This window comes from Chlamydotis macqueenii, chromosome 10 (assembly GCF_036417535.1).
Source record: "Chlamydotis macqueenii isolate bChlMac1 chromosome 10, bChlMac1.mat, whole genome shotgun sequence".
NCBI classification, from domain to species: Eukaryota; Metazoa; Chordata; class Aves; order Otidiformes; family Otididae; genus Chlamydotis; species Chlamydotis macqueenii.
The window spans coordinates 13,224,306-13,251,353 of NC_141565.1; the positions used below are offsets into that span (position 1 = coordinate 13,224,306).

The window sequence follows — 27,048 nt, forward strand, 5'->3', positions numbered from 1 at the left end:
CCGACCCCGGGACCAGCTCCCCCCGCCCCAGCCCAGGGGGCCGCCCAGCTCCCCCCCGCCCCAGACTGAGCCCAGCGCCGGCAGGACGCACCCACAGCCGCCCCACGCCTGCCCCACGGCCAGGGCCGCCCCTCCACACCCCACGGCGTCCCCGAAGCCACCACACCACCGCTGCACGGGGCTCCCTTTATTGCCCGCGCACGGCAGCACAAACCACCGGTACACGGAGAGCCCAGCCACCCCCCCCCCACCCCGTGCCCACCCTCCCCTCCCCACCCCACCCCATCGGAGCCGGGATCCCCCGCGGGGCCGTGGGGAGGGACAGGGGACCGTGGGAGCCACACCGCAGCAGTCACCACATGCGGTCCTTGCGGTGGCCCCGCTGATGTCACCCTCCCAGAATAACAGGGGGTGGGTGACAGCCCCGTGCAGGGAGGGGACCTGTTACCCGGGCAGGGAGGCCAAGGACGCCCCCTCCCTCCCACGCTGGGAGGGCGCAGGGATGCTGGCACCCCACGGGTGACAGGCCCACTGCCACCACCGCCAGCTGCCAAGGTCCGCGACAGAGGATGGAGGGGTCCTCGCCCCCCTCGCTACCCATCCAGCAGCTTGAGGATGCTCTCCCGCTCCTTCAGGGTCTTCCAGGCCTGGTCCTTCTCCTTCTTGGTGGGCGTGCGCTTCTTCTGCCGGGCGGCCATGATCTTGCGGAAGGCGTCCATCACCTCGTTGTCGGCCATGCGGACGCGCTGCCGCAGCTCCTGCCGGTGCAGCTCCTCCTTGGCCAGCCTGGAGCGGGGAGACACGGGGGGCGTCAGTCCCCGCCGGGCATCTCCCCCTGCCCGCACCCATCCCTGCCCGGCGCTCACCGCAGCAGCTCGTGCTTCTTGGCGCGATTGTGTGCGCTGAGGGCCTTCAGCTCGGCCTGCCTCTTGCGCAGCTCGGCCAGCACCTCATCCTCCGAGTCCTCGGCCGGCCGGTCCTCCGACTCCAGCAGCCCCTGGGCCACCAGCTCCTCCTTGATCCGCCCCTCCAGCGACTTGGTGTGGGGGACGCTGCCGGGACGGAGAGCGGCTGCTGCCCACCGCACGCCCTTTGCTCCCCCTGACTCACCAGGCGGGGAAGCCACTGGCGTGTCCGGCACCCCTGCCATCAGTGCCGAGCTCCGGGGCCGCCTCAGCCGCTCACCTGAAAGGTTTGTTCTGGCTGCGGGGAGACGTGCCGGCGCCATCGGCTCCCGAGTCCTTGCCGGCGATCTCGGGGATGGGGGAGTCCTCGACGGGGGAGATGATGTTTTCCTAGCGACGGGAGCGCGAGGGAAGGGTCACCGCGCTGGGCCCTGGCGATGCTGCCCCACAGGGCCAGGTCACAGCACAGCCCCAGGGAGCCCAGCCACCGCACAGCCCCACGGAGGCCCCTCACCTCCACGAGGGCCTGCAGGAGACGCTGCGTCAGGGGCCCGAAGGGACACCCGTCCTCCGGCTGCTCGTGCTGGGCCTCCGACTTCTTCAGCAGGGCATCGACGTCTGGGAAGAAGCAGGAAGAGGAAATAAAAAAAAACAAGCCCAAACACACAGAGGTGAGCAGGGGGACAGGGCAGCCTCCAGCCCAGGGCAAGGAATCTGGGTTTGGCTCTGCTGGGTCGGGGACAGGGGCACCTTTGGTGTCCAGCTCGGTCAGCGGCCCCAGGACGCCTTTCTTCTTGTCAGCAGCGGCTGCTGCCCGGGCTCCGTCCTTCTGCTCCTCCAGCAGGTCCTCCTGCGCCCAGCGCTGGGAGTAATGCTTCCCCAGGGGCGGGATCTACGAGAGCGGGGCTCAGCACAGCTCCCAGAGGGCCCCGTCCGGCACCACGGCATCATCCCCAAGCGGGAACACTCGCCGTGAGGCGCAGGAGGGCACGGAGCGGCCGAGGGCCGGGAGGGATCGGGGAGAGAGAGGGTTACGGATAGGGCGAGGAGGACTCGGAGTGGGCTCAGGACTTTTTCACCTTGTAATGCTCAGCCTCGTCCTCCGGCGGCTTGAGCAGCTCCTCCAGGACTCTGACCTCCTCATTGGTGAGATCGGCGCAGTACGGCTCCACTGATGCCCAGAACCTGCAAGGACGGAGCGGATGAACCGTGAGGGAGAGCTGCAGGGGACCGACACACTCCCCCCGTCCCACTGGGGCATCCCTTCCCCCACGCCGTGTGCCACAAGGAAGGAGACAGACGATCCCAACGCCCCCCAGCAGCCACGTGCCTGTTCGGAGCATCATTTTTGGGAATGCGGGGCACGTCAATGGGATCATCCTGAAACTCGTATTCCTGGATCTTGGGCTGCAGGTTCTTGGACTTGGGCCGGCCGGGGCCAGGCCCGGTCCCGTGGCCGCCTTTGCCCTCCAGCTTCTGCTTCTTGGGCTTCCCGTGTTTGACGGAGGTGCCCACATCGTGGTCCTTGCTCAGCTTCAGGAACCGCCGGTCGCCCTTCTTGTCCTGCCAATCCGTCAGGATCTGGAAGAGAGCGATGCCTCGTCAGGTCCCGGACCGGGAAGGAGCGGGACGGTGGAACCAGCCCACGGCTGCAGCCCCGGCACCTGGGTCTCGGCCTCCAGGACGCGGAGACGGCGGCTGGCGGAGGAGAGCAGCGTCTCCAGCTCCAGCTGCAGCGTGTCCAGTTCCTCGATGCCGATGCCGTCGTCCTCCGAGCGGGCCAGCACGGCCGTGTACCGGGGGCACACCTTCACGTGATCCACCGACTTGAAGTCGTGGAACTGCAGCGGGCAGTCCTTCAGCTCGCTCATGGCGGCGGGGACCGGGCACCGGGGGGGCTTTGGGGGAACCGGGGCGGGGGGGGGGGGGCACGGGGCGGGCTGGGGGAACCGGAGGGCCACGGGGGGCTATGGGGGAACCGGGAACAGGGGAAGCTGAGAGGGAAGGGAGTGGAGTGGGGGGCTACGGGCAGGCGGGGGGACACCGGGACGCTGAAGGGAACCGGCGGGGGATCACGGGGGAGCTGAGGGGAACCGGAGGGGAGATCAGCGGGGCGCTGAGGGGAACAAGGCGGGGGGCATCACCGGGGCGCTGAGGGACATCGGAGTGCTCTGCACCCAGGCGCGGGGGAAGCGCGGAGGGCGGAGGGGCACCGGCGGGGCAGCGGGCGCCGCGGGCGCGGGTGGCGGGAGCGCCGCGGGGCCGGGCCGGGCCTACGCCGCTCGCCCCTTCCGGCCCCCGTAGGCGGCGGGCGCCCAGCCCCGCGCTCTCCCATTGGTCCGGCCGCGCCCAGCGCCTGCCGCTCATTGGTCCGGCCCGCTCTCCATCTCCCTTCCCTAATATGGAAGCGATGACAGGAGCGTACCAAGCGCAGCGGGGAGCGGAGGGGTGAGTCGTGCGGGATCTGGCCGCCGCCGCCGGCCGCCGCCGCAGCGATCGCTCCCTAGCGCTGTTTATTCCCGGCTTGTTCCTCGGAGAGGCCGCTCCGCCGGCGCCCGGGCCCTGAAAGCTGGGTGGGAACCTCCTGCCTCCCCCCTCTCACAGCAGTGGGAGATCCGACGCATCCCGGAAGAGGGGACCGGACACTTCCGCCTACCGGGACCGGACCGCAGCCGCCACCATGGTAGGGCGGGGGGCACCGGGCCGGGATGGGGGGGCGGCGGATGGGGAGGCCGGGGCGAGCGAGGTCAGGGGGCTGGAGCCGAGCAGGTGGCGGGGGAAGGCGCTGGGGCTCGGGCCGGGGCCTGACGCCGCCGCCGTGTCCCCGCAGACCGCCACGCTGCGCCCGTACCTGAACGCGGTGCGCGCCACGCTGCAGGCCGCGCTGTGCCTGGAGAACTTCTCCTCGCAGGTGGTGGAGCGGCACAACAAGCCCGAAGTGGAAGTCAGGTACGGGGGAAGGGCTGGGGGGCACCGGTGGAGCCCTGCCCCGGCCGGGCTGCCTGCCCCGGGGGCCGCTGGCCGGTCCCTGCCGCGGTGCCGCCGGTAAAGGAGCTGCCCCGGTAGCGCTGGCGGGAGGGGGCTGTGCGAGGGGACAGGCCTCTGCACCCACCAGCTGCTGCCCCTTCGTCACGGGGCTGGCGCCGGTGGGAGGCGAGGAACCGCAGGGGATCGGTGTGGGATCTGCATGACGCAAAGCCTCCTCATCTCTGCTCTCCTTGTGGCTTGTGCACTCCCCGTCCCCGCTTCTGACCAGTAAATGCTTCCTTCTGAGTCAGTCCTGCCCTTCCTCTGTCCGCAGGAGCAGCAAGGAGCTGCTGTTGCAGCCGGTGATCATCAGCAGGAACGAGAAGGAGAAGGTTCTCATCGAGGGCTCCATTAACTCCGTGCGCGTCAGCATCGCGGTGAAGCAGGTGAGGCGAGGGGCGCGGGCAGTGGGTTGGCAGCTCACGCCCAGCATGGGGAAGCCTCACTTCCCTTTCCTCTCCCCAGGCCGATGAGATCGAGAAGATCTTGTGCCACAAATTCATGCGCTTCATGATGATGAGGGCCGAGAACTTCTTCATCCTGCGGAGGAAGCCTGTGGAGGTGAGAGGGCAGAGCAGCTCCCAGTTCCGCTCCTGGCGCTGGAGGGATCTCCAGTGTGGAACTGGGGTGCGAGGTCAGGGGCCTAGGTGCTCATCCCCAGGGTGCTTCTCTCTTCCTCAGGGCTACGACATCAGTTTCTTGATCACAAACTTCCACACGGAGCAAATGTACAAGCACAAGCTGGTGGACTTTGTCATCCACTTCATGGAGGAGATCGACAAGGAGATCAGTGAGATGAAGCTGTCTGTCAACGCCAGGGCCCGCATTGTGGCAGAGGAGTTTCTCAAGAACGTGAGGCTCTGAACCGGGAGGAGATGGGTCCCTTATTTTGGCAGTGGGGTCTGGGACTCAAAGTCAGCGTGGCCCTTGTGCCCAGAGCCCCCCCGTCCTCTCTGTGGGCATGGTTGGTGGGCTCTGCGCAGTGAACCTCGTGGGGATGGGAGGGGCTGCCCTGGGGTGCTCAAACCCCCTTTGTTCATCAAGTGCCAGCTTTCAGACCCCTGGAGCATGATCGGGGGCGGGCAGCAGCCATGGGGGACGTGGTCATTTGGGTGGCTGCTGCGATGGGACGTGCAGTCAGCAGGAGATGCTGAGCCTGGAGCTCTGTGCGCCTGCTGCCCCCCTCCCCGGAGACAGGGAGGGTGGGTGAGGGCCGGAGGAGCACCAGCAGGCAGGAGCTGACAGCTGCGTGTCTTTTTTCGCCTTTCAGTTTTAGGCCGTGGTGCAGGACCCCGTGGCTCCCCGACGCTTGTGCCCGCCGGGCACCGTGCCTGCGCCTGCTCCCGCTCCCCCGGCAGAACGGCCGGGCCGGGCCCTGCCTGCCCCTCCCCGGGGCCGGGCGGCCGTGCTGGGAGCAGCCCCCGCTTGTGGCAGAGCGGCCCCGCTCGCTGCCTTTGTGTCGTCTCGTTTTTTTTAAACGGTTTTGTTTGCTGTAACCGCTGCCTCTTCCCTCTATCCCGACGCACCGGGGGGGGCGGGGCCTGGCGGGAGCGGGGCGGGGCCTGGCAGATCGCCATGGTAACAGCAAACAGTGAGGGCGGCCCCGACGGTGAGGGCAGAGCCGGGGGTGCGAAGTGGGGAGCGTCGGGAGGGATATGGGAGAGTTTGGAGAGGGGCATCAAGGGGGCTGGGGAGAGGGTTCTCTGGGGGTGGGGCATAAAAGGGTTTGGGGTGGGGCTGGGGGGCTGTGAGGTTTGGGATGGGGGCTGTAGGCGGGGTGTGGGCAGAGTGGGGGGCTGCACCTGTGGCAGTGGGAGGCTGGCTCTTGTCCCCGCTTTGGGCGGTGGAAACAGCACAGTGGACAGGCCCAGGACTGCCCGCCCAGCAGCGCTGGGGCTGGGGGGCTGCGTCCTGCGCTGGACCCCACCCTCAGTCCCCAGCGGGGTGAGGGGACAGGGGACCCACTTGGTGCCTGGCGAAGGGAGAGCCACCCGCAGCTCCCCTCGCCTTCAGGCCACTGTGAGACGGTGTCTCCAGGAGAGCAGCGCCACGCTCACGCAGCGCCGCGGGCAGGAGAGGTCCCGGCTGTCCCCCGGCCTGCCAGGCTGGGGACCGGGGCGCAGCCGGGGAGCGGGGTGTCCCGAGGGGCGCCGGCATGAGGCTCAACGGGCCAGTGGATGCCGCAGCAGGGGCCCCCGGCTCGGTCAGGCGGAGGCGGGCAGGTAGGCGCTTTCTCCCCCGCTCCCTGCCCGCCCCGCAGGGCTGGGGACGTGGGAGCCAGTGGGGCTCAGCTGGGGCTGTGTCCTCGAAGGGCAGGTGGCACCCGCCACCGCGGCAGCCGCCGGCGCTCGGTCGACCCTGAGCAGCTCAAGAGGGCCAGGCTGCACGTGGAGAAGGCCATCAAGGTGAGAGGCCTGATTTTACCCCCTCCCAAAATGCCATGCACCTCTGTTGATGGCTCGGGGGTGAGAGCAGCTCTCGGGTCCCTCCCCAGGAGAAGAAAATCTTCATGGTGCAGGGCCCCTACCCCGTCATACGCAGCCTGCTGCGGGCCCGCGGCTGGGTGGAGAGGAAGCGGCCCAGGGCGGGCAGCCGGCCGGAGCAGCATCGCGGCAGCCAGAAGGAGCAGCTGCAGGAGGAGGAAGAGGAAGAGGAACAGGAGGAGGAGGAGGAGGAGGAGGAGGAAGGTGGTGGTGCTGAGTGGGGAGACACAGTGCTGGACCCACAGCCCACATGCTGTGGGGCACAGCCTTTCCCAGGGACTCCAGAGCCCCTGCGTTCCCCACGGCCACCTGAGGAGGAGGAGGAGGAGGAGGAAGAGCCGTGGGAACAGGGCCCCGACACCGACAGCATCCATGACATCATGGTTAGCTGGGACAGCCAAGGCTGAGCTCTGCCCCAGCCCCGCTCCCCCGGGACCCCCTGGGGCAGGGGGTGAGGGGTGGGATGGGAGGGGTCTGTGCCTCACCCCTGCCCCCTTCCTCCCGCAGTCCTATCTGGTGCGGGACCAGGTGCCCTACTTCATCTGGACCAACACCTGCAGTGCTGTTGACAACCGGCAGCTGCGGCGGGACCAGGTGGTGAACCACTACGCCCAGGTGGGCGCCTTCGCCACCAAGGTGGGAGCCCGGAGCCCCCTGAGGTCAGGACACAGCAGGGGTGGGGGGCTTGGGGGTCCAGTGAGGGCTGCCACCCTTCTCTAAACAGCAGGGGCTGTGCCTCAACCTGCGAAACCTGCCCTGGTTCGACCAAGCTGACCCCGACACCTTCTTCCCCCGCTGCTACCGGCTGGGGGCTGCGGATGAGCGCCAAGCCTTCATCGGTGAGCTTGGGGCTGGTGCAACCCCCCCTCCAGGCTGTTCCCCTCCCTGTCCCCCCTGTGTGGGACTGGGTGGGGATGGTGATCCCCCCTGCGTTGCAGAGGATTTCCGCCTGACGGCAGCTCGCAGCCTGCTCAAAGTGGCCCTGGAGAGGGACAAGCCAGCAGCAACAAAGCGGCCCCCAAAATCTGGTGAGGTGCCAGGTGAGCACGCAGAGCTTGGTCTGGGAGAAGGGGGACAGGGAGTTTAGGGTCAGGGATGTGACTGTGGGTGCACCTCTGCTCATAGACTCCCCCCACTCCCTCTTGCCAGCCCACCATATGGGTGCTGTCCCCCCAGCCCAGCCCAGCGCCCCCAAAACACCCGTCCCATGGGCAGTCCCTGTGTCGCGGGTCCCTGAGAGCTGCATCCCCCACCCCACGCCATCCGCAGTGGAGCTGGCCCTCCCGGAGCTGGTGGAGGAGGCCCTGCAGATCTGCGGGCAGCACCTGGACAGCCTGGGACACCAGGACATCGATGGGGACCCCCTGTCCTCCCGCATGACAGCCACCGACTGGGACCGCTTCCTGCAGGACTACTACCGCGTGGTGCAGTGAGTGCCGAGCGGGATGAGGGGGATGCGGTGGCGGGGCTGGCACTGAGCCCCTCGTGTCCCCACCACAGCGAGGGGGCCAGGCTGGTGCTGAGCGGGGCGCAGCGGGAGCGGTGCCAGACCCTGCTGCAGCGCCTTGGGGGGCGGCTGCCCCAGTTCGGCATAGAGGGCAACCACGACGTCTGGATCCTCAAGCCCGGTGCCAAATCCCGTGGCAGAGGTAAGGCCACGGGGAAGCAGGGGGCACGGGCTCCCTGTCAAGGAAGGGGGTCCCACCACCGCCGCGTCCCCCAGGCATCGTCTGCACGGCACGGCTGGAGGAGGTGCTGCAGCGGGCAGGGGACTGCAGGGCACCCTTGGCACGGGAAGGCGACTGGGTGGTGCAGAAGTACGTGGAGCGGCCGCTGCTCATCTTCGGTACCAAATTCGACGTCCGGCAATGGTTCCTGGTGACCGACTGGAACCCGCTGACTGTCTGGTTCTACCGAGAGAGCTACGTGCGCTTCTGCTCCCGGCCCTTCTCCCTGCGCCACCTGGGACCGTGAGTGCCCCCCACCCCAGCATCCCCCACCCCGGCACCCCAGCACCCCAGTGATCCGTCCTCGCTCTCCCTGCCCCAGCGCCCAGCACCTCTGCAACGTCTCCATCCAGAAGCAGTACGGGCCCGCGCGGGGCCAGGACCTCCGGCTGCCCCCTGACCACATCTGGTCCAGCCGGCAGCTCCAGGCCTACCTGGCGCGTGTGGGGCGGCCGGACGCGTGGGAGCGGGTGATGGTGCCCGGCATGAAGGCGGCAGTGGTGGGCGCCCTGCGCAGTGCCCAGGACCTGGTGGAGTCCCGCAAGGGCAGCTTTGAGCTCTACGGGGCCGACTTTATCTTTGGGGAGGACTGCCAGCCCTGGCTGCTGGAGATCAACGTCAGCCCCACCATGGCCCCCTCCTCGGCGGTGACCAGACGCCTCTGTGCCGCTGTCCAGCGGGACACGCTGCGCGTGGTCATCGACCGCAAGGACAACCCCACCTGCCCCACCGGCGCCTTCAAGCTCATCTACAAAGAGGTAGCTAGGATGGGGTGTGGGGGCTGTGGGGCAGGGACCTCCTACCCCCAAGGCCCCCCTCTCCCCGCTATGTCCTCCTGCAGGCACCCGTGCGCCCGCCCCTGTATGTGGGGCTGAAGCTGATGGTGGAAGGCTGCTCGCTGAGGAAGCCGCAGCCAGCACAGCATCCGTCGCAGAGCAAATCCCCCACCGCCGTGCTCGGTGCTCCCTTGCCCCCTGCGCCCCCCAGCCCCTGGGGCAGGGCCACCCAGCTCCCCCAGCTGGGAGCAGTGCGGGGGCAGCTGGCTCCTCTGGGGCGATGGAGCCGCCGCTGCCCCCCCAGCTCAGCCCCCCCAGCACCGCCACAGCCCCTGGGCTGCTGTGCCGGGAACCTGGGGCAGCCGGAGCTCGGCCGCCTGCACAGGCAGCCCTGGGCACCTCTGCCCCCGTTGGACATCTGTCCCCTGGCCAGGGTGCCCGTTCCACCACCCCGGGAAGCCCCCCTGGCCGGCAGCCCTTGGAGACCCGCAGGCCAGCCCCCCTTCTCCCATCCTGCCAGGGTGCTGTGCCCGGCTGGGCTGGCACCCAGCGCCTGCCCCCCCTGCCCGGGGCAGCCGAGCCCCGCAGCGGAGAGGAGACGCGTGGTGACTTTCAAGGGCATGGAGACGAACCGTGATGCTGAAGGACACCCAGGAGGCGACGCGTGGTGGCACCTGGCTCCCCTCAACCCCAGCCAGACCCTATCGCTGGGTGGGCGCATCCAGCCCACCCGCCGTGGTGGCTCCAAAACCCATTTGTGACAGCGAGCCCGGCTCTGCCTCTGTGTGTGCGGGAGGGCGTGGGCACAGCTGGGGCTGCGGGCAGGAACCAGGGCTGCCGTGGTGGCTCCTCGTCCCGGAGCAGAGAGCGGGCAAGAAAAGCTGCCTCCGCTCCCGCCCGGCTGCGGTCACACCTGCGAGACAGAGCCGCGGCCGCGGTGACGCCACCGGGCTGGGAACCAGGAACGGCAGCAGGGCTGCCACAACTAGCAGCATCACGGGGAGGGCGAAGACGCACTGCATGCGTGCCAAAAATGAAACGGGCGCTGAGCTGGCCCAGCAGGAGTTGGGGATTTAATGGGGTGTCAGAGCGAGAGGGGGTTGAGGAAGCAGAAGTTAGGGCTCCGGATGTTCGGGCAGCCCCAGCTGGCACAGGGTGCGGAGGAATTGGGGGGGTGGTGGGGCGCAGAGCGGCCCCTGGGGCAGTGCCAGCCGGTGCAGGTGGAGGTGGAGCGGGAGGCGGCGGAGCTGCTGCGGGGAGAGCCCCAGCCGCTGCATCAGCTCCTCGTCCAGCACCTGCAGCGGGGCGGGGGGCACTCAGCGGGGTCCCCGGGGGCTGTGCTGAGCACCCCCCCGCCCCAACCATGTACCTGTGTGCGGTTTGGGGCATCCTCAGGGGGCAGGAGGAAGGGCACCCCCAGCACCCTGCCCACACGGGACGAGTGCTCGTGGTCGCCCAGGGCCGGGCACAGCAGCAGTGTCAGGTGCACCGGGAGCTGCTTTGGGAAGGCTGGGGAGGCACGGGGAGGGTGGGACAGCGCTGGCGATGGGGACACGGTGGGTGGGGAGGGTACTTGGGGGGGGCCACTCACCTGTCCTGGGTTGGAGCTGGAGCAGGGCACAGCCCCCCGCAGCCCCCAGCACCCGGTAGCGTGTCAGGGTGCTCTTTACCTCCTTCCTGGCCAGGCTGCGGCGTCCTGGGGCCGGCACCGGCACCACCTGCGGTGGCACAGCCCTCAGCACCCCACGCAGGGCAACCCCCCCGGACCCTCCTCCCCGGCACCCCCTTACCGTGGCGGTGTCACCCTGTTGCTGCCAGCGCAGCCCAGCACAGATCTCGCCCTCCGCCTCTGTCGGGACCCCCACGGTGACGGCGCTGCGGGGAGAGGGGGTGAGGTGAGGACAGCCCCCCGTGCCATCCCGGTGCGGTGGGGTGCAGGGGGCTCACTGGTACGTGGCGGGGTACTGGCCCCTCCGGCGGGCGTCAGTGAAGAACCGCTGCAGCTGCTCGGTGGCACGGTGGCAGCTGGAGAGGAGGACGAGGCCGGAGCACTCCCTGCGGGACGTGGCACATTTTGAGCCCCATGGGGGGCGGTGGCACCCCCAGACCCCCTCCCCGGGACCCCCCAGCCGTACCTGGCCGGAGCTTTCACCACGTGCAGCTCGGCGGGGAGGTCCAGGCGCCGTCTCAGCGCCGGCAGCAGCAGCGAGAGGCTCAGCTCCCCGGGGCGCCCTGGGGACGGGGGTCAACGCCCGGTGGGACCCCCCCCAGCGGGACCCCCCCACTCGTGTCCCACACTCACCTAGGACGGGCAGGCCCGGGGGCTTGCTCAGCGCCAGCAAGGCTCCTGGGGAGGGGACGGCCGGTCAGGATGCGGCCCCCCCCCGCTGCCCCCCACCCCACCCAGAACCCCCCCGGTACCTTCCCGGTGAACCACGGAGCCCTCCAGCAGCCCCAGCGTCTCCTCGGGGCCCAGCGGCCGCTCCCTCCTGCGGGGAGTGGAGTGGGCAGGGGGCACGGGTGGGATTTCCTCCCCTCCCGCGGGATGCTCCCCTCCCCGACCACCCACCCCACGCTGCGTGTCCCCACATCCCCCCCCCCCCACTCTGTGTGTGCCCCCAGATCTGACCCCACACCCACCACTCTGTCCCGCCCCCCCACGCGCGCCCCTGCACCCACAGCCATTCTGCACCCACGCGTGCGCCCCCCGTGCTCACGCGTGTGCCACCCCCACGCGCGTCCCCGCTCCCACCCCCCTTCCCCCCGCCCCGCCACCTCTCTGCCCCCCCCCCCCCCCCCCGCGCGCGCGTGCATCCCCAGAGCCTTCCTCCGTACGCGCGCGCCCCCCTCACCAGCGCGCGCCCCCGCGCCCCGCCGACCCCGCGGCGAGCGCCAGCACGCGCCCGGCGGCGCCCCGCCCGCCCGCCATGGCGGCACTGCGCCTGCGCGGGGCGGGAGGGGCGGGGCCGAGGGAGCGGCGGGGAGCACCGCCCCGCGACCATAGAGACGCGGGCCTCCGGGCGCGCAGAGCGGCCGCCCCCCGTTCGGAGCCGGCGGTCATAGATAGGCGGAAGTGCGGGCTAGAGCGTCCCGCTTGCAGGTGGCGGGGGTGCGGCGGGCCGGGGGCCCCGGGGCTGTCATGGGGGAAGGGAGGCCATCCGTGGGGGTGCCCGGGGAGGGGACAGGGCGGTCCCGTGGAGGGGGTCGTGGGGCTGTCATCCGTGGGGATGCCCGGGGGGCAGGGGGATCGGGCAGGGGCAGGGCAGCCACGGGAAGGGGGTCCCGGGGCTGTCACGAGGGAAGGGGGGCCCGGGAGGGTCCCCGGGGGGCTGGGCTGGGGCTGCCTCGGGGGCGCAGGGTGGGGGGGTCCCGCTCCCGCCTCACGCTGTGCCTCCCCAGGGCAGCGCCATGGCCTCCCGCGGGGGTCCCCGTGCCACCGGCACCGACGGCAGCGACTTCCAGCACCGGGAGCGCGTGGCCTCGCACTACCAGATGAGGTGGGTGTCCCACCCCGCCGCCCCGGGGACCCAGGAGCCTCCCCAGGGCTCCGGCGTCCCCCCCAGCAGGCCCTGACGGCCCCACGCTCTCTCTCTGTTTCCCGCAGTGTGGCCCTCAAGTCGGAGATCAAGAAGCTGATCTACACACACGTGGGCATCTGGCTGCTGCTGCTGGCCCAGATGTGCGTGGGGCACCTCAAGCTGCTGCCCCACGACCAGGTGGCCATGCCCTACCAGTGGGAGTACCCCTACCTGCTCAGCATCCTGCCGTCCCTCCTGGGCCTCCTCTCCTTCCCCCGCAACAACATCAGCTACCTGGTGCTCTCCATGATCAGCACCGGCCTCTTCTCCGTCGCTCCTCTCATCTACGGGGCCATGGAGATGTTCCCCATGGCGCAGCAGCTCTACCGTCACGGCAAAGCTTACCGCTTCATTTTCGGCTTCTCGGCTGTTTCCGTCATGTACCTGGTGGTGGTGGTGGCCGCCCAGGTGCACGGCTGGCAGCTCTACTACAGCAAGAAGCTGCTGGACTCCTGGTTCACCAGCACGCAGGAGAAGAAAAAGAAATGAGCGGGGATGGGGGTGCGGGGGCTCCGTGAGGGCTGGAGCTCCACAGCCGGGCCTCGTGGGGCAGCGCTGGCGCGGCTCCGGGTGGGTGGGAGGGTTCCCCGGGGACCAACGTGGGGGTCTGAGCCACGCCACGGCTCCGTACTCGCATGCGGGGTGGGATGGGGGAGACCCTGGGCCGTGGAAGGTCCCCGGGGTTCGGTGCTTTTCCCCCCCCTTCGCGTGCTGCTGTATGGAAATAAAGCGTCCTCCACGCTCCCACGCGTGTCTGCGCCGCAGGAAGCGCCGTCGCCTGGCAGCGGGGGGGGGGGGTGGGGTGGCGGTGGCGGTGGCGGGGCCGCACGTGCCGGCGGAGGAATGCGGCGGGGCCGGGCCGGGGCGGGGCGGGGAGCGGCGGCTGGGCCATGGGGCCGTCGGTGCTGTTCGCCGCGCTGCTGCTGCTGCTGACCGGGACCGGGGCCGCCGTCACCCGCCTCCGGGTCTTCGCCAACTTCGTGAGCAACGGGGGGAGCGGCGGATGCGGGGCGGGGCGGGGTGGGGGTCGGTGCCGCGCTCACCCCCGTCTCTTTGCTTGCAGGAGTGCCGGGCCACCGGTGAGTAGCGCCGGGACGGGGACCGGGACCGGGACCGGGACCGGGCTGCGAGCGCGGGGCTCCCGCTGCCCGGGGCTACTGGGTCCTGCAGCGTGGGGGGGGCTCCCCTTTGCCCGGGCCTCCCAGTTCCCGTGGCTCCTCCTTTCCGAGACTCCCAGTGCGCGGTCCTCCCCCCTGCCCGAGGATTCCCGGTTCCCGGGGTTACCTTTTCCCGGGGCTCCCCCCTTCCGAGGACTCCTGGTCCCTGGAGCTCCCGGTCCCTGGGACTCCCCCTTCCCAAGGACTCCCGGTCCCGGGGCTCCCCGCTCCCCAGGGCTCCCGGTCCCCATCCCGGGACTCCTCCCTCCCGAGGACTCCCGGTGCAGGGGACCCCCGGCGCACGGCCTCCCCTCTCTGTTCTCCCCGCTCTCCGCCAGCCGACAGCGTGCTGAGCCGCCCCCGTTGCCGCCGCCCGGCCCGGCCCGGGCCCCCGCTGAAGCCGCCGGCCCTGGCTCTGAGCGGGGCCCGCCTGTGCCCCCCCCGGCAGCCCTGCCAGCCCTGCCTGCGAGTGCGCCTGGCCCTCCCCGCCGCAGGTACGGGGGGGGGGGGGGTGTGTGGGTGGGGGGGTTGGGGAGGTGTTGTCCTCCCACCCGTGTCAGCGCCTCACGCCGTTTTCTCGCAGGGCTCGGCGATGTCCGTGGGCTGCAGCTCAACTTCCTGGAGCTGGGTTCCAACCGGGCCGGCTGGCTGCAGGTGTGGCGGCGGCACCGGGCACCGGGCAGCTCGCCGGTGAGTCCCGGGGCGCAGCGTGGGGCCGGACGTCGGGGCGGCACACCCCACTCGTCCCTGCGCTCCCCGCAGTGGCAGGTGCAGTTCGACTGCTTCCCAGTGGAAAGCGGACGGCGGGTGCTCGTCTCCCTCCACACCATCCCCGACCGAGGTTTGGCCATCAGCCGCAGCCACCTGGTCACCTCTGAGCCACCTGGTGAGGCTGGGAGGGACCCCGGGTGGTGTCCCGGGGTGGGGGACGCTGGCACCAGCTGACCTTCTTCTGCTCTGCAGGGCCCGTCTTCACCCACACCTGGGTCCCCGAGGCACGGGCCATCGAGGTGCGGGTGCCCGCGGGCCCTGCCCTCATGGTGCGGCTGTGCCATCAGTTGGCCCTGGAGTGCGAGGAGCTGCCCCGGCCCTTCCATCGGCAGGTAACGGCTCTGGCCCCCCGGTCACCCCCCCATCCCGGGCCGTGGTCTCTGCCGGCTAATGCTGCCTCCGTGCCTGCAGGTGCTGGTGCCGGGGGGCCGCAGCATCTCTCTGCCGTACGAGTTCCTGGTGCCCTGCCTGTGCATCGAGGTGCGTCGCCCTTCCCTGCGGCTGCCAGGCCCCTCTCCCTGCCCGTGCAGGGGGAGCCGGGGCACATCCTACCCTGACCACCCCTCTCTGCTCCCCCAGGCCTCCTACCCCCACCATGACAGCCCGCGCAGCAAGCGCTGCCCCTTCCATGACCAGCCAGCTGCCTGTGAGTGCCCGCCGGGCGGGGAGCCGGGTCCCCGGGGTCCCCCCGCCACCCAATGACGCAGTGCCCCGCAGATGGCCCCGAGCTGTGGTCCTCGGTGCGCTTCCACGACTACAGCGCCAGCAACAAGGACCAGATGGCGATGGTGCTGAGCGCCAGCTGCCCCCTGCGCCCCCGGGCCACCCTGTGCTGGAGGGAGGCGGCGGCTGAGGCTGCGCCCTGCTATGACATCCCCAACTCCACGGCCAGCGAGGAGGAGCAGGTGAGGGGCCTTGGCTTTGGGGTGCTGCTGGGCACCGGCCCAGAGGAGTGCAGGGCTGTGCTCCTGTCTGGGGCACCCACCAGACCCCAGAGTCTCCCCGAGGGCGGTGGGCAAGCGCTGGGGTGCTTGTGGGCTGTGTGGGTTGGGGATGGTGATGCGTTCTCTGCCTGTACTCAGGCATACACTCTGGACAAAGTGGACGTGCACCCCCAGCTCTGCTTTCGGGTAAGCCCCTGCGGATGGGTGGGCGTCGCCTGGGGGGCAGCGGTGGGTGATGGCAGCCTACCCAGCCCCTCCGCTGACCCCTGCTCCCCCCAGTTCTCCTATGGTAACAGCAGCCACGTGGAGTGTCCCCACCGGCCAGGTGAGCCCCACAGGCGAGGGGTACCCCTGGGCTGAGCACGGCCCTACCCTGGGGTCCTTCTCACACCCCTCATCCCCTCGGGCATCCCGTGATTCCGTCCACCGCTCTCTCCGGTGGCCGCAGAGACCGCCTGGAATGTCTCGGTGAGCGCCCAGGGGCTGCAGCTGCGCCTGCACCTCACCTCCAGCATCCCGGCAGCCTTCAGCGCAACCCTCTGCCAGCGCCGGGACGGGCAGTGCCAGCCCGAGGCCCCCCTCTACACCGTCACGCAGGTGAGCAGCACGGGGCCCGGGGGGGACACGGCAGGGGACCGAGCCGCACTGAGCCTGCCTGTTGCACTTTGCAGCCGGAGGGCTCTGCCCCGGGGGAGCTGGCGCTGCTGCTGCCCGTGCAGGTCCTGGGCAGCTGCGTACTGGTAAGGTGACCCCCCGCACTGGCACCCGCACTGTAGTGGGGGACCCCAGCCCGGTCCCCTCCCTCACCCAACCCCTTCCCCAGGTGTGGCGATCCGATGTACGCTTTGCCCGGAAGCAGCTGCTCTGCCCCGATGGTGAGCGGGGGTCCCGGGGGGGCTGCAAGGGGTGGCGGAGGTGGGGGGATGGTCCTCACCTCCCCATCCTTCTCCCAGTCTCCCGCAGGCACTTTGGGCTGCTGGGGTTGGCACTGGCACTGGGGCTGGTGGTGACCGTGCTGCTCCTCAACTGCCGTGGTGCCTGGAGTTCGGCTGCCGGTGAGGGGCACCCCGGGGGGGCTGCAGGGTGGAGGAGGGCAGCGGCTGCGGTGGTCCTGCGGCTGAGGCACCCGAGGGGTGACAGCTCCCACCCCTGCAGAGGGTGCAGGGCGGTGGGTGCTTGGATGCTGGGATGCCCTTGGGGGGATGCCAGGGTGTCCCCAGGGGATGCCGGGGGGCTTGGGGCAGGGCTGTCACCGCTGTCCCCTTCCATCCCACAGGTGCCCCGGGCGGACGCCCCGTGCTGCTGCTGTATTCACCGGACTCGGAGGAGCACCTGGGGCTGGTCTGTGCCCTGGCCGAGCGGCTCCGCGCTGGGCTGGGCTGCGACGTGCGCCTGGACCTGTGGGAAGCGGGCGGCGTGGGGCAAGCGGGCGTCCTGCCCTGGCTCTACGCTCAGCGGGGCCGCGTTGGCCGCCAGCGCGGCACCGTCCTCCTCCTCTGGAGCCGGGGCAGCACCCGGCTCTTCCGCCAGTGGCGGGTCGGGGCGGCTGATGGAGTCCCTGGGGATGCCCACGACATCTTCGGGGCAGCCATGGCCTGCCTGCACGGGGAGCTGGGGGCGGCGGGCCGCGGCGGTGGCTGGGTGCTGGCTTACTTCAGCCGGCTCTGCAGCCCCCGCGATGTCCCCCGGCCCCTCCGGCCCCTGCCCACCTACCGCCTGCCCCGGCAGCTGCCTGGGCTGCTGGGTGCCCTACGGGGCAGCCCCCCGGCCACCCGCCGCTGCCGGGGTAGGGCGGAGGGGCTTCTGCACCGGCTGCTGGAGGCCGGGGGTGGGGAGGGCGGCCCCCCGCCCCAGCCCCCCGAGGTGGCTGCCGGCACCTGAGCGGCCGCGCCGGGGCTGAGCTGGGCGTTGCTGCGGGGCCGGCGGGGCTGGGTGCAGCCCCCTGGTGAGGGCAGGGGCCGCCGTCGTGGAGGTGGGGGGCTCGGCGGAGCGAGCTGACCGCGGCAGCAGGAGGGGTGCCCGTGGGGTGCCGCGGGGGCCCGAGCAGGGCTGGTCCCGTCCTGGGGACGTGCGGCAGGGGCCGGAGCCGGGAGCGGAGGTGCTGCCCAGGCAGGGGCAGCTTCATTTCTGTAATAAACTGTGAACTATTTGTTCATCAAACCTTGTCAGAACAAGAAAGTTACATGAAATACGCAAGGTCGGCCACAGGCACCCGGCTGTGTAAACACGGCATGCAGGGCTGCGAAAGGAGGGGGGGGGGGGCTCATAAAGTTGAAGGGTATAAAACCAGTAACTTTCTAACCATATAGTTTGAAGAAGCAATTAGTGGGAGGGGGAAGTCTGTTTTCATGAGGGGTGAGAAACAGTCTCATTATCTCGAGGGAGTGATTAAGAGGAGCAAGGATTCAAAAATAGGATGGCATCCATCCCATAAATCTCCTTGCTCAAGGAAAACGGGTGGTTAACAAGGACATGAATCGGCCCAGGCTGATAAGGACACTGCCAACTTGTAGGATGAGCACATTCCAGGCAAAAGTGAAAAGTACACCATGAAGAAGACCTACGGCCTTCCTCCCAAAAGACCCCCGAAGACCCTCGCCCACAACTCCTGGGAGAATTTGCGCAAGCGCGAAGGACTGATAAGCTAATTAACATACGAAGCGAGAGTAGGTGGGTTTAGGTAATGAATATGTATCAGCATCAACGAAATATTAATTGTTTTACTGTATAAGAACGGGGCGGTTTGCTATCTCGGCGCGCGCCGTTGGCGGAGCAGGAGACTCCCGGCCGCCCAGCGCTGTTTTGGTTACTGGTCGCTTGCTTTAATAAACCAAATTTTTAATTGGCCAATCTCTGTCAGTTAATCGGACAAAGAGGACAGATAAAACTATAACAATTTCCACGCGGGGACCTGCACCGGAGGAGAGCCCCCTCGGGACGCCGCGGCCGGACGAGGGGCTGGAGCGGCGCTGGAAGGAGCCGGGGGGTGGAGGGGCTGGGGGGGCCGGGTGCCGGGCCCGCCCCGGCTGCGCTGCGGTGGGAGCAATAAAGGCGCCGTTTCACCGTGCCCCGCCGTCCGTCTGGTGTGCGGGGACTCGGCCGGTGCCCCACGGGGGGAAATGGGGGCCGCCCGATGCCCCCCTGTGTGACGGGGGGACGAGGCGAGGCGCAAGAGGGGGACAGGCCGTCCCGCCGCGGCCGTTGCTCCGCGTCCCGCGGCCGCTGCCGCCTCCCCGGGGCCGGCCCGAGGGCCGTGCCCGTGCCGTGAGGCCGTTGTAGGCTGCGTGCCCGAGCCGTGCGGCTGCCCTGGTCCCCGTGAGGCCCCAAACCGTTGCGGTGGTACCGGGGCACGGAGCCCGGCCGCTGATCGGTGCGGGAGCGGGGAGGCCCCACCCCGGGGCGGTCACCAGCAACCGCGCAAGGACCCGGGTGTCCGGGATCGGAGCAGGAAGCAGGAGCCGGCGGCGGTGGGGCCCGTGGGAGCGGGGCCGTCGGGAGTGGACGGTTGTGGGGCCGAGCCGCCCCACGGCCCCGGCGCCGCCATGTCCGCGCTGGGGCGGCTGTTGCTGCTCCTGCTGCTGGCGGCTGGGGCGGCGGGCGGGCGTGGGGCCCCCCAGGACACCCTGGCCTGCTCCCAGGTGGGTCAGTGTCACCGGCACACGGGCCCTTGGCCACCCCGGCACCGCCACCGGCCTCACCCCCGCCTCCCCACAGGGCCTCGCCTGCCGCCTCCTGGGTAAGTGCCACCGCCGTGGGCCCTGGCCAACCCGGGGCGTGGGACCCCGCACCCACGTTTGCCCTCTCTCTCCCACCCCAGACACCGACGTGCTGTGCGGGACGGAGTCGCTGGAGCCCAGCCACGGGCTGGCCCTGGCTCAGTTGCACCTGGAGCCGGCGTTGCGCTGTGCCGCGCCTGCGGCCTGCTCGCCCTGCCTGGAGGCGCGCCTACGCCTGGCCCTGTTGCCCGGCGCGGGCACCGGCGAGCCCGGCCGCCCTGTGCCGTCAGGCATCCCCGGGACAGAGAATGGCAGTGACGAGGGACGCTGGTCGCCGGTGGATGGGGCTGCCTCGTCCCAGCCCAACATCACCGGGCTGCTGCTGCTCTCCGGGCACGCGTACGCCTCTTCCCGCTGCGTGGCCGTGGAGGTCTCGGTGCTGCCAGACTCCACGCTGCCCAGCCGACCTCTGGTACGTAGGTGCAGGGTGCCAGGGACGGGTGTCCCCAGCACCGGCAGTCCCCGGGCACCACAGCGCGTGGGGATGTGGGTGCCGGCACTGGTGCATCTCCGTGGCACAGTGGTCTTGTTCCCGGTGTACCGGGGGTGGGTGCTGGCGGTGCCGTTGCCTTGCCGCAGCACGGTGGTGGTTTTCCTGCCCAGGGCTGGGTGACCTTCCGGTGCTTTGATGCGCCGCTGGGCTCTGAGCTCCATGTCACAGCGTACACCAACTCGCGTGGCCGCCGCAGGCTGAGCCAGAGTCAGCGTGTGCCAGGTGGGTCCCCGGTGTGCCTTGCTGCGGCAGCTGCTGCCTGCTGTCCCCCTGTCCCCCTTGCCTGCTGACCCCTTGTCCCCGCAGACTGCTCGTGGCCCGCGGCACAGGCTGCTGTCCCGCAGTGCCAAGGTAGGTGCTGGCATCCCGCAGGTGCTGCAGCTCGTGTCCCCTGGGGACCTGTGGGTGCTGGGAGAGAGGGTGACCCCCGGGGTGTTGTGCCCTGTGCCGCGGTGCCAAGTGGGCACTGCCAGGTGTGCTCACCACTGAGCCGCCTCTGGCGCAGTGCCCAGGCTGCAGGTCATCCCGGGACTGAAGGAGGTGATCGTGAAGGTGCAGGGGGCTGCTGCGGGGCACAGCTACACCCTCTGGCTCTACCACAACCAGAGCCACAGTGCTGGTGGGCTGGGGCGCACAGTGACTGTGGTGAGTACGAACCCCTTCCCTGACCCCTACCTTGGCCAGGCTCTGGCCGCTGTCCCCTGCCCCATCCCCGGGAAGCCGTGTCTGTGTTACAGGCAGGGTGCTGGCAGAGGGTCCCTGGGACCCGCTGGGCTGGGTGACCCTGCCGAGGGGCGATTTGCCGCGGGGTGACCCACGTCTGGTTCCCCGCGGCAGAGCGGCCCGCTGAACTACAGCCTGCCGGCCGACGAGGTGCTGCCCTGCCTCTGCTTGCAGGTGGGTGCCAGCTGGGCGCCGCGGGGCTGGCAGGGCTGCCTCTGAAACAGAGGGGCTCGGGGTACCACGTGCCCCCCTCCAGCATCCCAAGGGGACCAGCCAGGTTTTGGGCACTGCATGGGCACCCCAAGTCCTCTTGTTTCTGTCTCTCTCCATCTTCCAGGTCTGGCTGGAGACACAGGACCCACTGCGGGCCACCCTGTGCCCCTTCTCCAATGGTACCCATGCGAGGAGGCTGGGGCACAGGGAGGGACCGGGACGCAGGGGGACCTGAGGGGCCATTGTGTGGGGTGACACCCCTCTCCCGGTTCCGCCGCAGACGCCGAGGCCTGGGAGCGGCTGTGGGCACGTAGCCAGCTGGTCCTGCACGCCGCGGGGCAGAGGCTGACCTACTCCCTTTCGGCCCCCTGTGACCTCCTGGCCGAGCTGGTGCCCTGCTGGCAGCCGGCACCCACTGGGCCCTGCCAGGCCCTACCCGGCCTGCAACAGCCTGCCGTGGGGCAGGTGAGTGGGGCTCTGTGGGGCACTGGGGGCACAGGGAGGGATGCAGGAGGCACTGATGAAGCATCTCTTTTGCCCACAGGGACCCCAGGAGTTTGGAGGGCTGCAGCCACATCCCAACCTCTGCGTGCAGGTAGGACACCCCCCCTGCCCCATGGCTGCCCCACAGGCAGCCCCATGCAGTGCTAACCTGTTCTCTGGGGTAGGTGTGGAGCAGCGGGCAGGTCCGGCTGACCCAGTGCCTGCGAGACCGTGAGTATTGGCGGGGCAGGGGGGCAGGGGCACCCCAAGGGTTGGGCTAGGGGTTGAGCCCCCCTGGCCTCCCCTCGCCATGCCCCCCATCCGCTGGCACATCCCTAGGAGCACTGCCCGGCCGCACCGACGACGTCCTGCTGCTGGAGCATGGGGTGAACGCCTCGCTGTGTGCCCTGGAACGGGGCACCTGCACGCCCCTCGCCAGCTTTGCCAGCACGGTAAGGGGCAGGGATCCCCGTGTCCCTGCGGTGGCGGCAGTGGCGGTGCAGCCGGCTCACCCCGTGCCACCTTCGCAGAGAGCCAGCCATCCTGGGCTGTTGGAGCGGGAGCTGCGGCAGAACGTGGTGGCAAGGCAATGCAGACAGGTCAGTGCAGGCAGCCAGTGGGCAGTGGGCACGGACCGGGCTGCGTGTGACGTGTCCCTGTTCCCACAGATCTGGCAGCGTGGGAACAACACCGGGGTCACGCTGTGGGCCTGTCCCCTGCACAAGTGTGAGTGTCCCCAGGGAGGAGGGGGTCTGGTGAGGGGCCGAGGGAGAACATCCAACTGTGGAGCCACCAGGCAGGCACCGGGGACCCTCGGTGGGTGCCGTGGGCCCTCGGCGGGCACTGACCCCTGCCCTGCAGACCTGCATGCCCGCTGGGTGCTGGCGTGGATGGGGGTGCTGCTGGGGACCGCCTGCCTGCTGCTCCTGCTCCTGATGAAGAAGGAGGACGTGAAAGGTGAGCGGTGCCTGTACCCGGCCCCAGACCCCCTTCCCCAGGGACCCCACCTCACCACCTCTCCTCCCCGCAGGCTGGCTGAAGTCCCTGAGGCCTGGCTACAGCTCCGAGGGTGAGCACATAGGGCGAGCTTGGGGTCTGGGGTGGGTGGGCAGGGAGGCCCGTCCCCTTCCCCACAGCGAGGGGTCTCCCATCAGGGGGTTCCCAGCTTGCCTCCCACCATGGCTGCCCCGTAGGGTGGGTACGGGGTGCCTGGGGTGGGGGTTTCAGGCACTGATGGTACCCCCCAGGCCTGCTGCGAGGCCGGCGGGCGCTGCTGATGCACGCGGCGGAACCGGTGGCGGAGCGGGCGGCGCACGCCCTGGCAGCAGCCCTGCGCCCGCTGGGGCTGACGGTCACGGCGGCACCGGGAGGCGGCAGCGGGATAGCGGTATGGGGGCTGCTGCCCTGGCTGCATGCCCAGCACCGACGGGCGCTGCGCAACGGTGACACCGTCATCCTCCTCCTCTCTCCTGCGGCTGTGGCTGCTGCACGCTTGTGGGACACTGGGGCCAGGGCTGTGCCGGGGGCCGGGGATGCTGAAAATGTCTCCGGCCCCCGGCACAGCGATGCCCCCGCGGTAGCACCCTGTGAGGCGTTCGCAGCAGCTCTGTCTTGTGTCGTGCCAGTGCTGGTGGCAGGCACCGGGCACTATGTGGTGGCCCGGCTAGAGGCCTTGGTGCCAACGGTGCCACTGTCACTGCAGACAGCCCCTGCCTTCGCGCTGCCCAGTGAGACAGGGGGGTTCCTACAGGCGCTGGCGGGACCGGGACGGCGAGGGGGCCAGTGGCCGGAGCCGTATGTGGCGGCAGTGGCCGAGGGGCTGCAGCGGGCGATGGCGGAATAAAACAGTGACAGTGGCTTTGCCAGAGCGTGAGCCCCTGTGGTGTGGGGGGAGAATGGGAACTGGGATGGATTGGAGAGGGGTAATGGGAAGGTTGTGGGGCAGGAAAGGGGTCTGGGGTGGTTGGGGGGTGAAGGGGAATTGGGCTGGTTTGGTTGGAGAGTGGGTGGGGAACAGGACCAGTTCAAGGAGAAGTGAGGGGGAACTGGACAAGTTTGGAGGGAAGGGGAGGATCTGGATCAGTATGGGAAGGAATGAGGAGGAACTGGGCTGGTTTGGGATGAAGTGAAGGAGAACTGGACCAGTTTGCAGGGATGAGGGGCAAATGGACCAGTTTGGGAGTGAAGGGGAACTGGACCATTTTAAGGGGGGATGAGCAGGAACTGGACTAGTTAGGGGCGATGAGGATGAACAGGGCCAGTTCAAGGATGGATGGGGCTGAACTGGACCAGTTTGGGAGGGGGTGAAGGGGAACTGGACCATTTGGCGAGGGAAGGTGATCTGGACTGGTTTGTCTTGGGGGGTGATGGGGAGCAGCCCGGTCGGGTCGGGAGCTGAGGCCAGGCGGGAGCGGCGCCGGTACGCCCCGGAGAGCCGCTCCGTGCGGGGTCACCGCCCGCGGCCCACCCGCGCTCCTCCCGTCGGGTGCCCTTGGCCGTGGCCCCTTTAAGGCGCGGGGAGGCGGGGCGGCGCGGGTTGGCTGGGAGCGGGGGCGGAGTCGGCGGGAGCGCGACCATTGGCGGGGGCGGGGGGCGCTGAGTCAGTGGGCAGGGCTGGGCTGGGCGGGGCGGGGCGGAGGATGGGGCCGCGACGGCGGCTGGCGGCCGCGCTGCTGCCGGTACCGATACCGGTACCGATACCGCTACCGGCCGGGCTGGGGCGGGGCCTGATGGCGGCCGCCCTCCTCGGGGGGGTCCTGATGGCGGCCGCCCGCGCCCATCCGGACTCGGACGGGGACGAGGCCCAGCCCTGCCGAGCCTGCCGCAGCCTCGCCGACAGCTTCAGCAGGGTGCGGGGCACGGGGGGGGACACGGGGGGTGACACAGCCCTGCGGCGGGGGGGGGCTGGGGCGAGGGGGGCCCACGGGTGAGGGGCAGGAGGGAGAAAGGGGGTCGTGGGTGGGGGCCCCAGGGGGGTCGGAGGGGGAGGGGGTGGTGGCCTGGGAGGGACATTGGTGAGGCGGGGGGGGGGGGCCGCTCCCCACAGCATCCCTACGGAGGGGAGGGGGTCCCGGGGGGGACCAGCAGCTCTGCTCTGGGGAGGGGAGAGGGCTGGGGGTCCCTGGGGAGAAGGAGGGGGTGGCACGGCCCAGGGGGGTGACCTTATGGGGAGGGGGGTTGTTGGGGGGTCCCAGGGCCTGGAGCGGACGGAGCACGAGGGCTTCGGCGGGGGCAACACGGCCTGGGAGGAGGAGAAGCTGGCCAAGTACCAGCACAGGTGGGTGCCCCCTCAGCCGTGGGGGGAGAAGTTTGAGGGGGCCCAGCTGCCCCTAAGAGGGGGACACGCATCCCCTCATGCTGACCCCCTTGTCCCCGCAGCGAGACCCGTCTGCTGGAGGTGCTGGAGGGCGTCTGCGCCCCTTCCGACTTCGCCTGCCACCAGCTGCTGGAGCGGAGCGAGGAGCAGGTGGAGCAGTGGTGGTTCCACGAGTGAGTCTGGGGACGGGGACACTGGGGGGACGGGGGAGTGCACGGGGACTGAGTGTCATGTTTCCCCCCCCCCCCAGGCGCCAGCAGCACCCCGACTTCTTCCAATGGCTGTGCGTGGACAAGCTGGCACTCTGCTGCCCGCCCGGCACCTATGGCCCTGACTGCCGGCGTGAGTAGCTGTGGCGCGAGCGGGGTGCCGGCCACGCTGCCCAGGCTGGAGGGGCCCCCCCGACACGCCACCCCCGCTCCGGCTGCCAGCCAGCTGGTCTCTCCCCGTGCAGCCTGTGCCGGCGGGCCCCGGCAGCCCTGCAGCGGCAACGGGCGATGTGATGGCGACGGCACGCGCCGCGGGACTGGCCTGTGCATCTGCAGCCTGGGCTACGGCGGCCCCTTCTGCGCCGAGTGCGGTGATGGCTACTACGAAGCCTCGCGGAACAAGAGCCACCTGGTATGTGCCGGTAGGTAGGGGTCCGGCCCGGTGGGGATGGGGGGCTGCGTGGCTGGGGGTCTGCCGTGGTGCTGCCCTGGCGCCGGGCACAGGCAGCTCCCCCCTGCCCATGCCCACGCCCGCTCTCCCCTGCGTGCAGAGTGCTACCGGGCCTGCGGGCGCTGCACAGGGCCGGAGGACTCCAGCTGCCTTCGCTGCAAGAGGGGCTGGGTGCTGCATGAGCACCGCTGCATCGGTGAGGGCCGCAGCGGGGCCAGGGGGCAGGAGGCAATTTGGGGGCTGCGTCCCAGGAGTTGGGGCTCAGCAGGGCCATCCCCCCTCCTCTCCCCCAGACATCGATGAGTGTGGCACGGAGATGGCGCACTGCCGAGCCAACCAGTTCTGCGTGAACACGGAGGGCTCCTACGAGTGCCGAGGTCAGGTAGAGGTGTTGGGGTTTCCGTGTAGGTGGGCTCCCCCTTGCTCGGAGCCATCCCCCCCCCCAGCTCAGGCTGCTGCTGGCTGGGCTGGGAGGGGGCTCTGGTGGTGACCCCGGCTCCTCTCCTCATGGCAGACTGCTCCACCGCTTGCATTGGCTGCATGGGTGCTGGGCCAGCTCGCTGCAAGAAATGCAACAAGGGCTACTGGCGAGACGGAGCCAAGTGCCTGGGTGAGTGTCTCCCGCGGGGTGGGGGGCAGCTCTGCCCCCTCCCCACTGCCCGAGCCCTCCCCGAGGCCCGCTTCTCCCCTCAGATGTGGACGAGTGCGCCAGCGCCGAGGAGCCGGTGTGCACTGGGGTGCAGGAGGTGTGCGAGAACACGGAAGGCAGCTACCGCTGCGTCTGCGCCCGTGGCCACGTCCGCCGGGACGGGCACTGCATGGAGGACAAGCCCCCCGGTACGGCCTGATGCGGTGCGGCGGGGCACAGGCTATGGGCAGGGGGGCACGAGGGGCTCTGCCCGTTCAGCCGTGCCCCCCCCCCACGAACACCGTCCTTGCAGACGCCCCGGAGAAGGGCTTCTTCGACGACGTGACGGACGACGAGGTGGTGGTGCTGCAGCAGATGTTCTTTGGCGTCATGATCTGCGCCCTCGCCACCTTGGCCGCCAAGGGCGACATGGTTTTCACCGCCATCTTCATCGGCGCCGTGGCTGCCATGGCCGGCTACTGGCTCTCCGACCGCAGCGACCGCGTCCTTGACGGCTTCATGAAGGGCAGATAGCTCTGGGGCTGCCAGGGGCGGGATGGGGGGGCAGGCTCAGCCTGGGGTGTGGGGTGTCCCCCCCAGCAGGGGCTGGCTGCTGAGGCCAGATCCTGCGTGCGGTGCTGTGCCCTGCATGCGTCCCCCAGCCCCGTTAGCGTAGGGTCTCGCCTCCCCCCTGCAGAATGAGCTGAGGAGGGGTGCCTGGTCCTGGGGTAGCATGGCACAGCCCCCCCTGCAGCCAGCGCAGTGATACTGAGCAGTATTACAGCACTGCAGGGTCGGGGGGCACAGCATGCTGCCCCCAGCCCCTCGTGTTTTGGGGGAGAAGCCCAGCATGGTGGGAGGGTGTGGGGGCAGGTTAGGGGGGTGCGCTGGCACTGCCGGGTGCCAGCGTGGTGATGCTGGCAGAGCTCATCCCTGCTGCCTGCCCAGCAAGCATCCCTGGGGCTGGGGGCTGCCAGTCCTGTGGGACCTTGTGTGTCCCCCACAGTGAGACCACTCCCCTCCCCAGAGGGGGGCTGGGTTCCCCCTCTGCCCACAGCTGTGGGGCTGCAAGCTGTGTGTCCCCCCTCTCTGCTGTCCCCCCAACTCGTCCTCCCCCTGTCCCTGGGCAGAGCCCATCTCTCCCCTCCCAGGCTGGGGGGGGCCAGGGGCTCGCAGGGGGTGAGGGGCTGCTCCCGGGGGGCCCTGCTGGATGCATGAACGTGGCCGTTGCATTTGTCCGTGGTTTGTCCGTCGGGGTGTGCTCATCTCTCCGTGTGTCCGTATCTCAGGAAATAAAGCTCTGCACACCCAGCCCGGCTGCTTGGGGCGGGGGGCCGGGGGTGCCTGGGGGTGCTGCTGCCCACCACCCCCTCCGCACGCCAACGGGG

The 27,048-nt window shown here is 70.0% G+C and overlaps 7 protein-coding genes across 7 annotated transcripts; 5 read left to right on the forward strand and 2 right to left on the reverse strand.

Moving 5' to 3' along the window:
- Positions 1-414: 414 nt before the first annotated feature.
- On the reverse strand, positions 415-3,160 carry TADA3 (transcriptional adaptor 3). Its single transcript, XM_086755198.1, has 8 exons — positions 2,570-3,160; positions 2,236-2,486; positions 1,985-2,090; positions 1,656-1,797; positions 1,420-1,523; positions 1,186-1,295; positions 867-1,052; positions 415-786 (listed from the first exon to the last, which is right to left on the reverse strand). Exons 1-8 carry the CDS (start codon positions 2,774-2,776, stop codon positions 594-596), a joined length of 1,299 nt encoding a protein of 432 aa, XP_086611324.1. The 5' UTR covers positions 2,777-3,160; the 3' UTR covers positions 415-593.
- A 169-nt stretch (positions 3,161-3,329) lies between these two features.
- On the forward strand, positions 3,330-9,679 carry TTLL3 (tubulin tyrosine ligase like 3). Its single transcript, XM_086755873.1, has 17 exons — positions 3,330-3,588; positions 3,736-3,854; positions 4,207-4,318; positions 4,398-4,493; positions 4,614-4,784; positions 5,946-6,154; positions 6,193-6,337; positions 6,427-6,495; positions 6,682-6,798; positions 6,923-7,051; positions 7,140-7,254; positions 7,354-7,455; positions 7,685-7,844; positions 7,916-8,064; positions 8,139-8,385; positions 8,465-8,900; positions 8,984-9,679. Exons 1-17 carry the CDS (start codon positions 3,586-3,588, stop codon positions 9,677-9,679), a joined length of 3,075 nt encoding a protein of 1,024 aa, XP_086611999.1. The 5' UTR covers positions 3,330-3,585.
- Positions 9,680-9,964: 285 nt separating this feature from the next.
- RPUSD3 (RNA pseudouridine synthase D3) lies at positions 9,965-11,992 on the reverse strand. Its single transcript, XM_086755528.1, has 9 exons — positions 11,771-11,992; positions 11,340-11,407; positions 11,221-11,265; positions 11,054-11,150; positions 10,866-10,973; positions 10,709-10,793; positions 10,510-10,636; positions 10,288-10,427; positions 9,965-10,213 (listed from the first exon to the last, which is right to left on the reverse strand). The coding sequence occupies exons 1-9, from the start codon at positions 11,977-11,979 to the stop codon at positions 10,034-10,036; spliced, it is 1,059 nt and encodes a 352-aa protein (XP_086611654.1). The 5' UTR covers positions 11,980-11,992; the 3' UTR covers positions 9,965-10,033.
- JAGN1 (jagunal vesicle mediated transporter 1) lies at positions 11,883-13,240 on the forward strand. Its single transcript, XM_086755529.1, has 3 exons — positions 11,883-12,018; positions 12,318-12,415; positions 12,523-13,240. The coding sequence occupies exons 2-3, from the start codon at positions 12,327-12,329 to the stop codon at positions 12,983-12,985; spliced, it is 552 nt and encodes a 183-aa protein (XP_086611655.1). The 5' UTR covers positions 11,883-12,018; positions 12,318-12,326; the 3' UTR covers positions 12,986-13,240.
- A 146-nt stretch (positions 13,241-13,386) lies between these two features.
- IL17RE (interleukin 17 receptor E) lies at positions 13,387-17,398 on the forward strand. Its single transcript, XM_086755639.1, has 16 exons — positions 13,387-13,476; positions 13,560-13,575; positions 13,992-14,147; positions 14,237-14,343; positions 14,416-14,539; positions 14,617-14,756; positions 14,836-14,904; positions 15,004-15,070; positions 15,142-15,329; positions 15,507-15,554; positions 15,648-15,693; positions 15,817-15,965; positions 16,040-16,108; positions 16,192-16,243; positions 16,322-16,423; positions 16,645-17,398. The coding sequence occupies exons 1-16, from the start codon at positions 13,387-13,389 to the stop codon at positions 17,247-17,249; spliced, it is 2,028 nt and encodes a 675-aa protein (XP_086611765.1). The 3' UTR covers positions 17,250-17,398.
- A 1,438-nt stretch (positions 17,399-18,836) lies between these two features.
- On the forward strand, positions 18,837-22,918 carry IL17RC (interleukin 17 receptor C). The gene is made up of 17 exons (XM_086755599.1): positions 18,837-19,006; positions 19,083-19,104; positions 19,186-19,556; positions 19,748-19,859; positions 19,944-19,988; positions 20,143-20,282; positions 20,475-20,534; positions 20,698-20,752; positions 20,854-21,038; positions 21,118-21,168; positions 21,242-21,287; positions 21,396-21,508; positions 21,587-21,655; positions 21,725-21,782; positions 21,918-22,013; positions 22,087-22,125; positions 22,304-22,918. Exons 1-17 carry the CDS (start codon positions 18,911-18,913, stop codon positions 22,897-22,899), a joined length of 2,154 nt encoding a protein of 717 aa, XP_086611725.1. The 5' UTR covers positions 18,837-18,910; the 3' UTR covers positions 22,900-22,918.
- A 777-nt stretch (positions 22,919-23,695) lies between these two features.
- On the forward strand, positions 23,696-26,971 carry CRELD1 (CRELD disulfide isomerase 1). The gene is made up of 10 exons (XM_086755742.1): positions 23,696-23,905; positions 24,251-24,333; positions 24,435-24,545; positions 24,623-24,714; positions 24,827-25,003; positions 25,133-25,228; positions 25,326-25,409; positions 25,547-25,642; positions 25,726-25,869; positions 25,974-26,971. The coding sequence occupies exons 1-10, from the start codon at positions 23,696-23,698 to the stop codon at positions 26,192-26,194; spliced, it is 1,314 nt and encodes a 437-aa protein (XP_086611868.1). The 3' UTR covers positions 26,195-26,971.
- Positions 26,972-27,048: the final 77 nt, after the last annotated feature.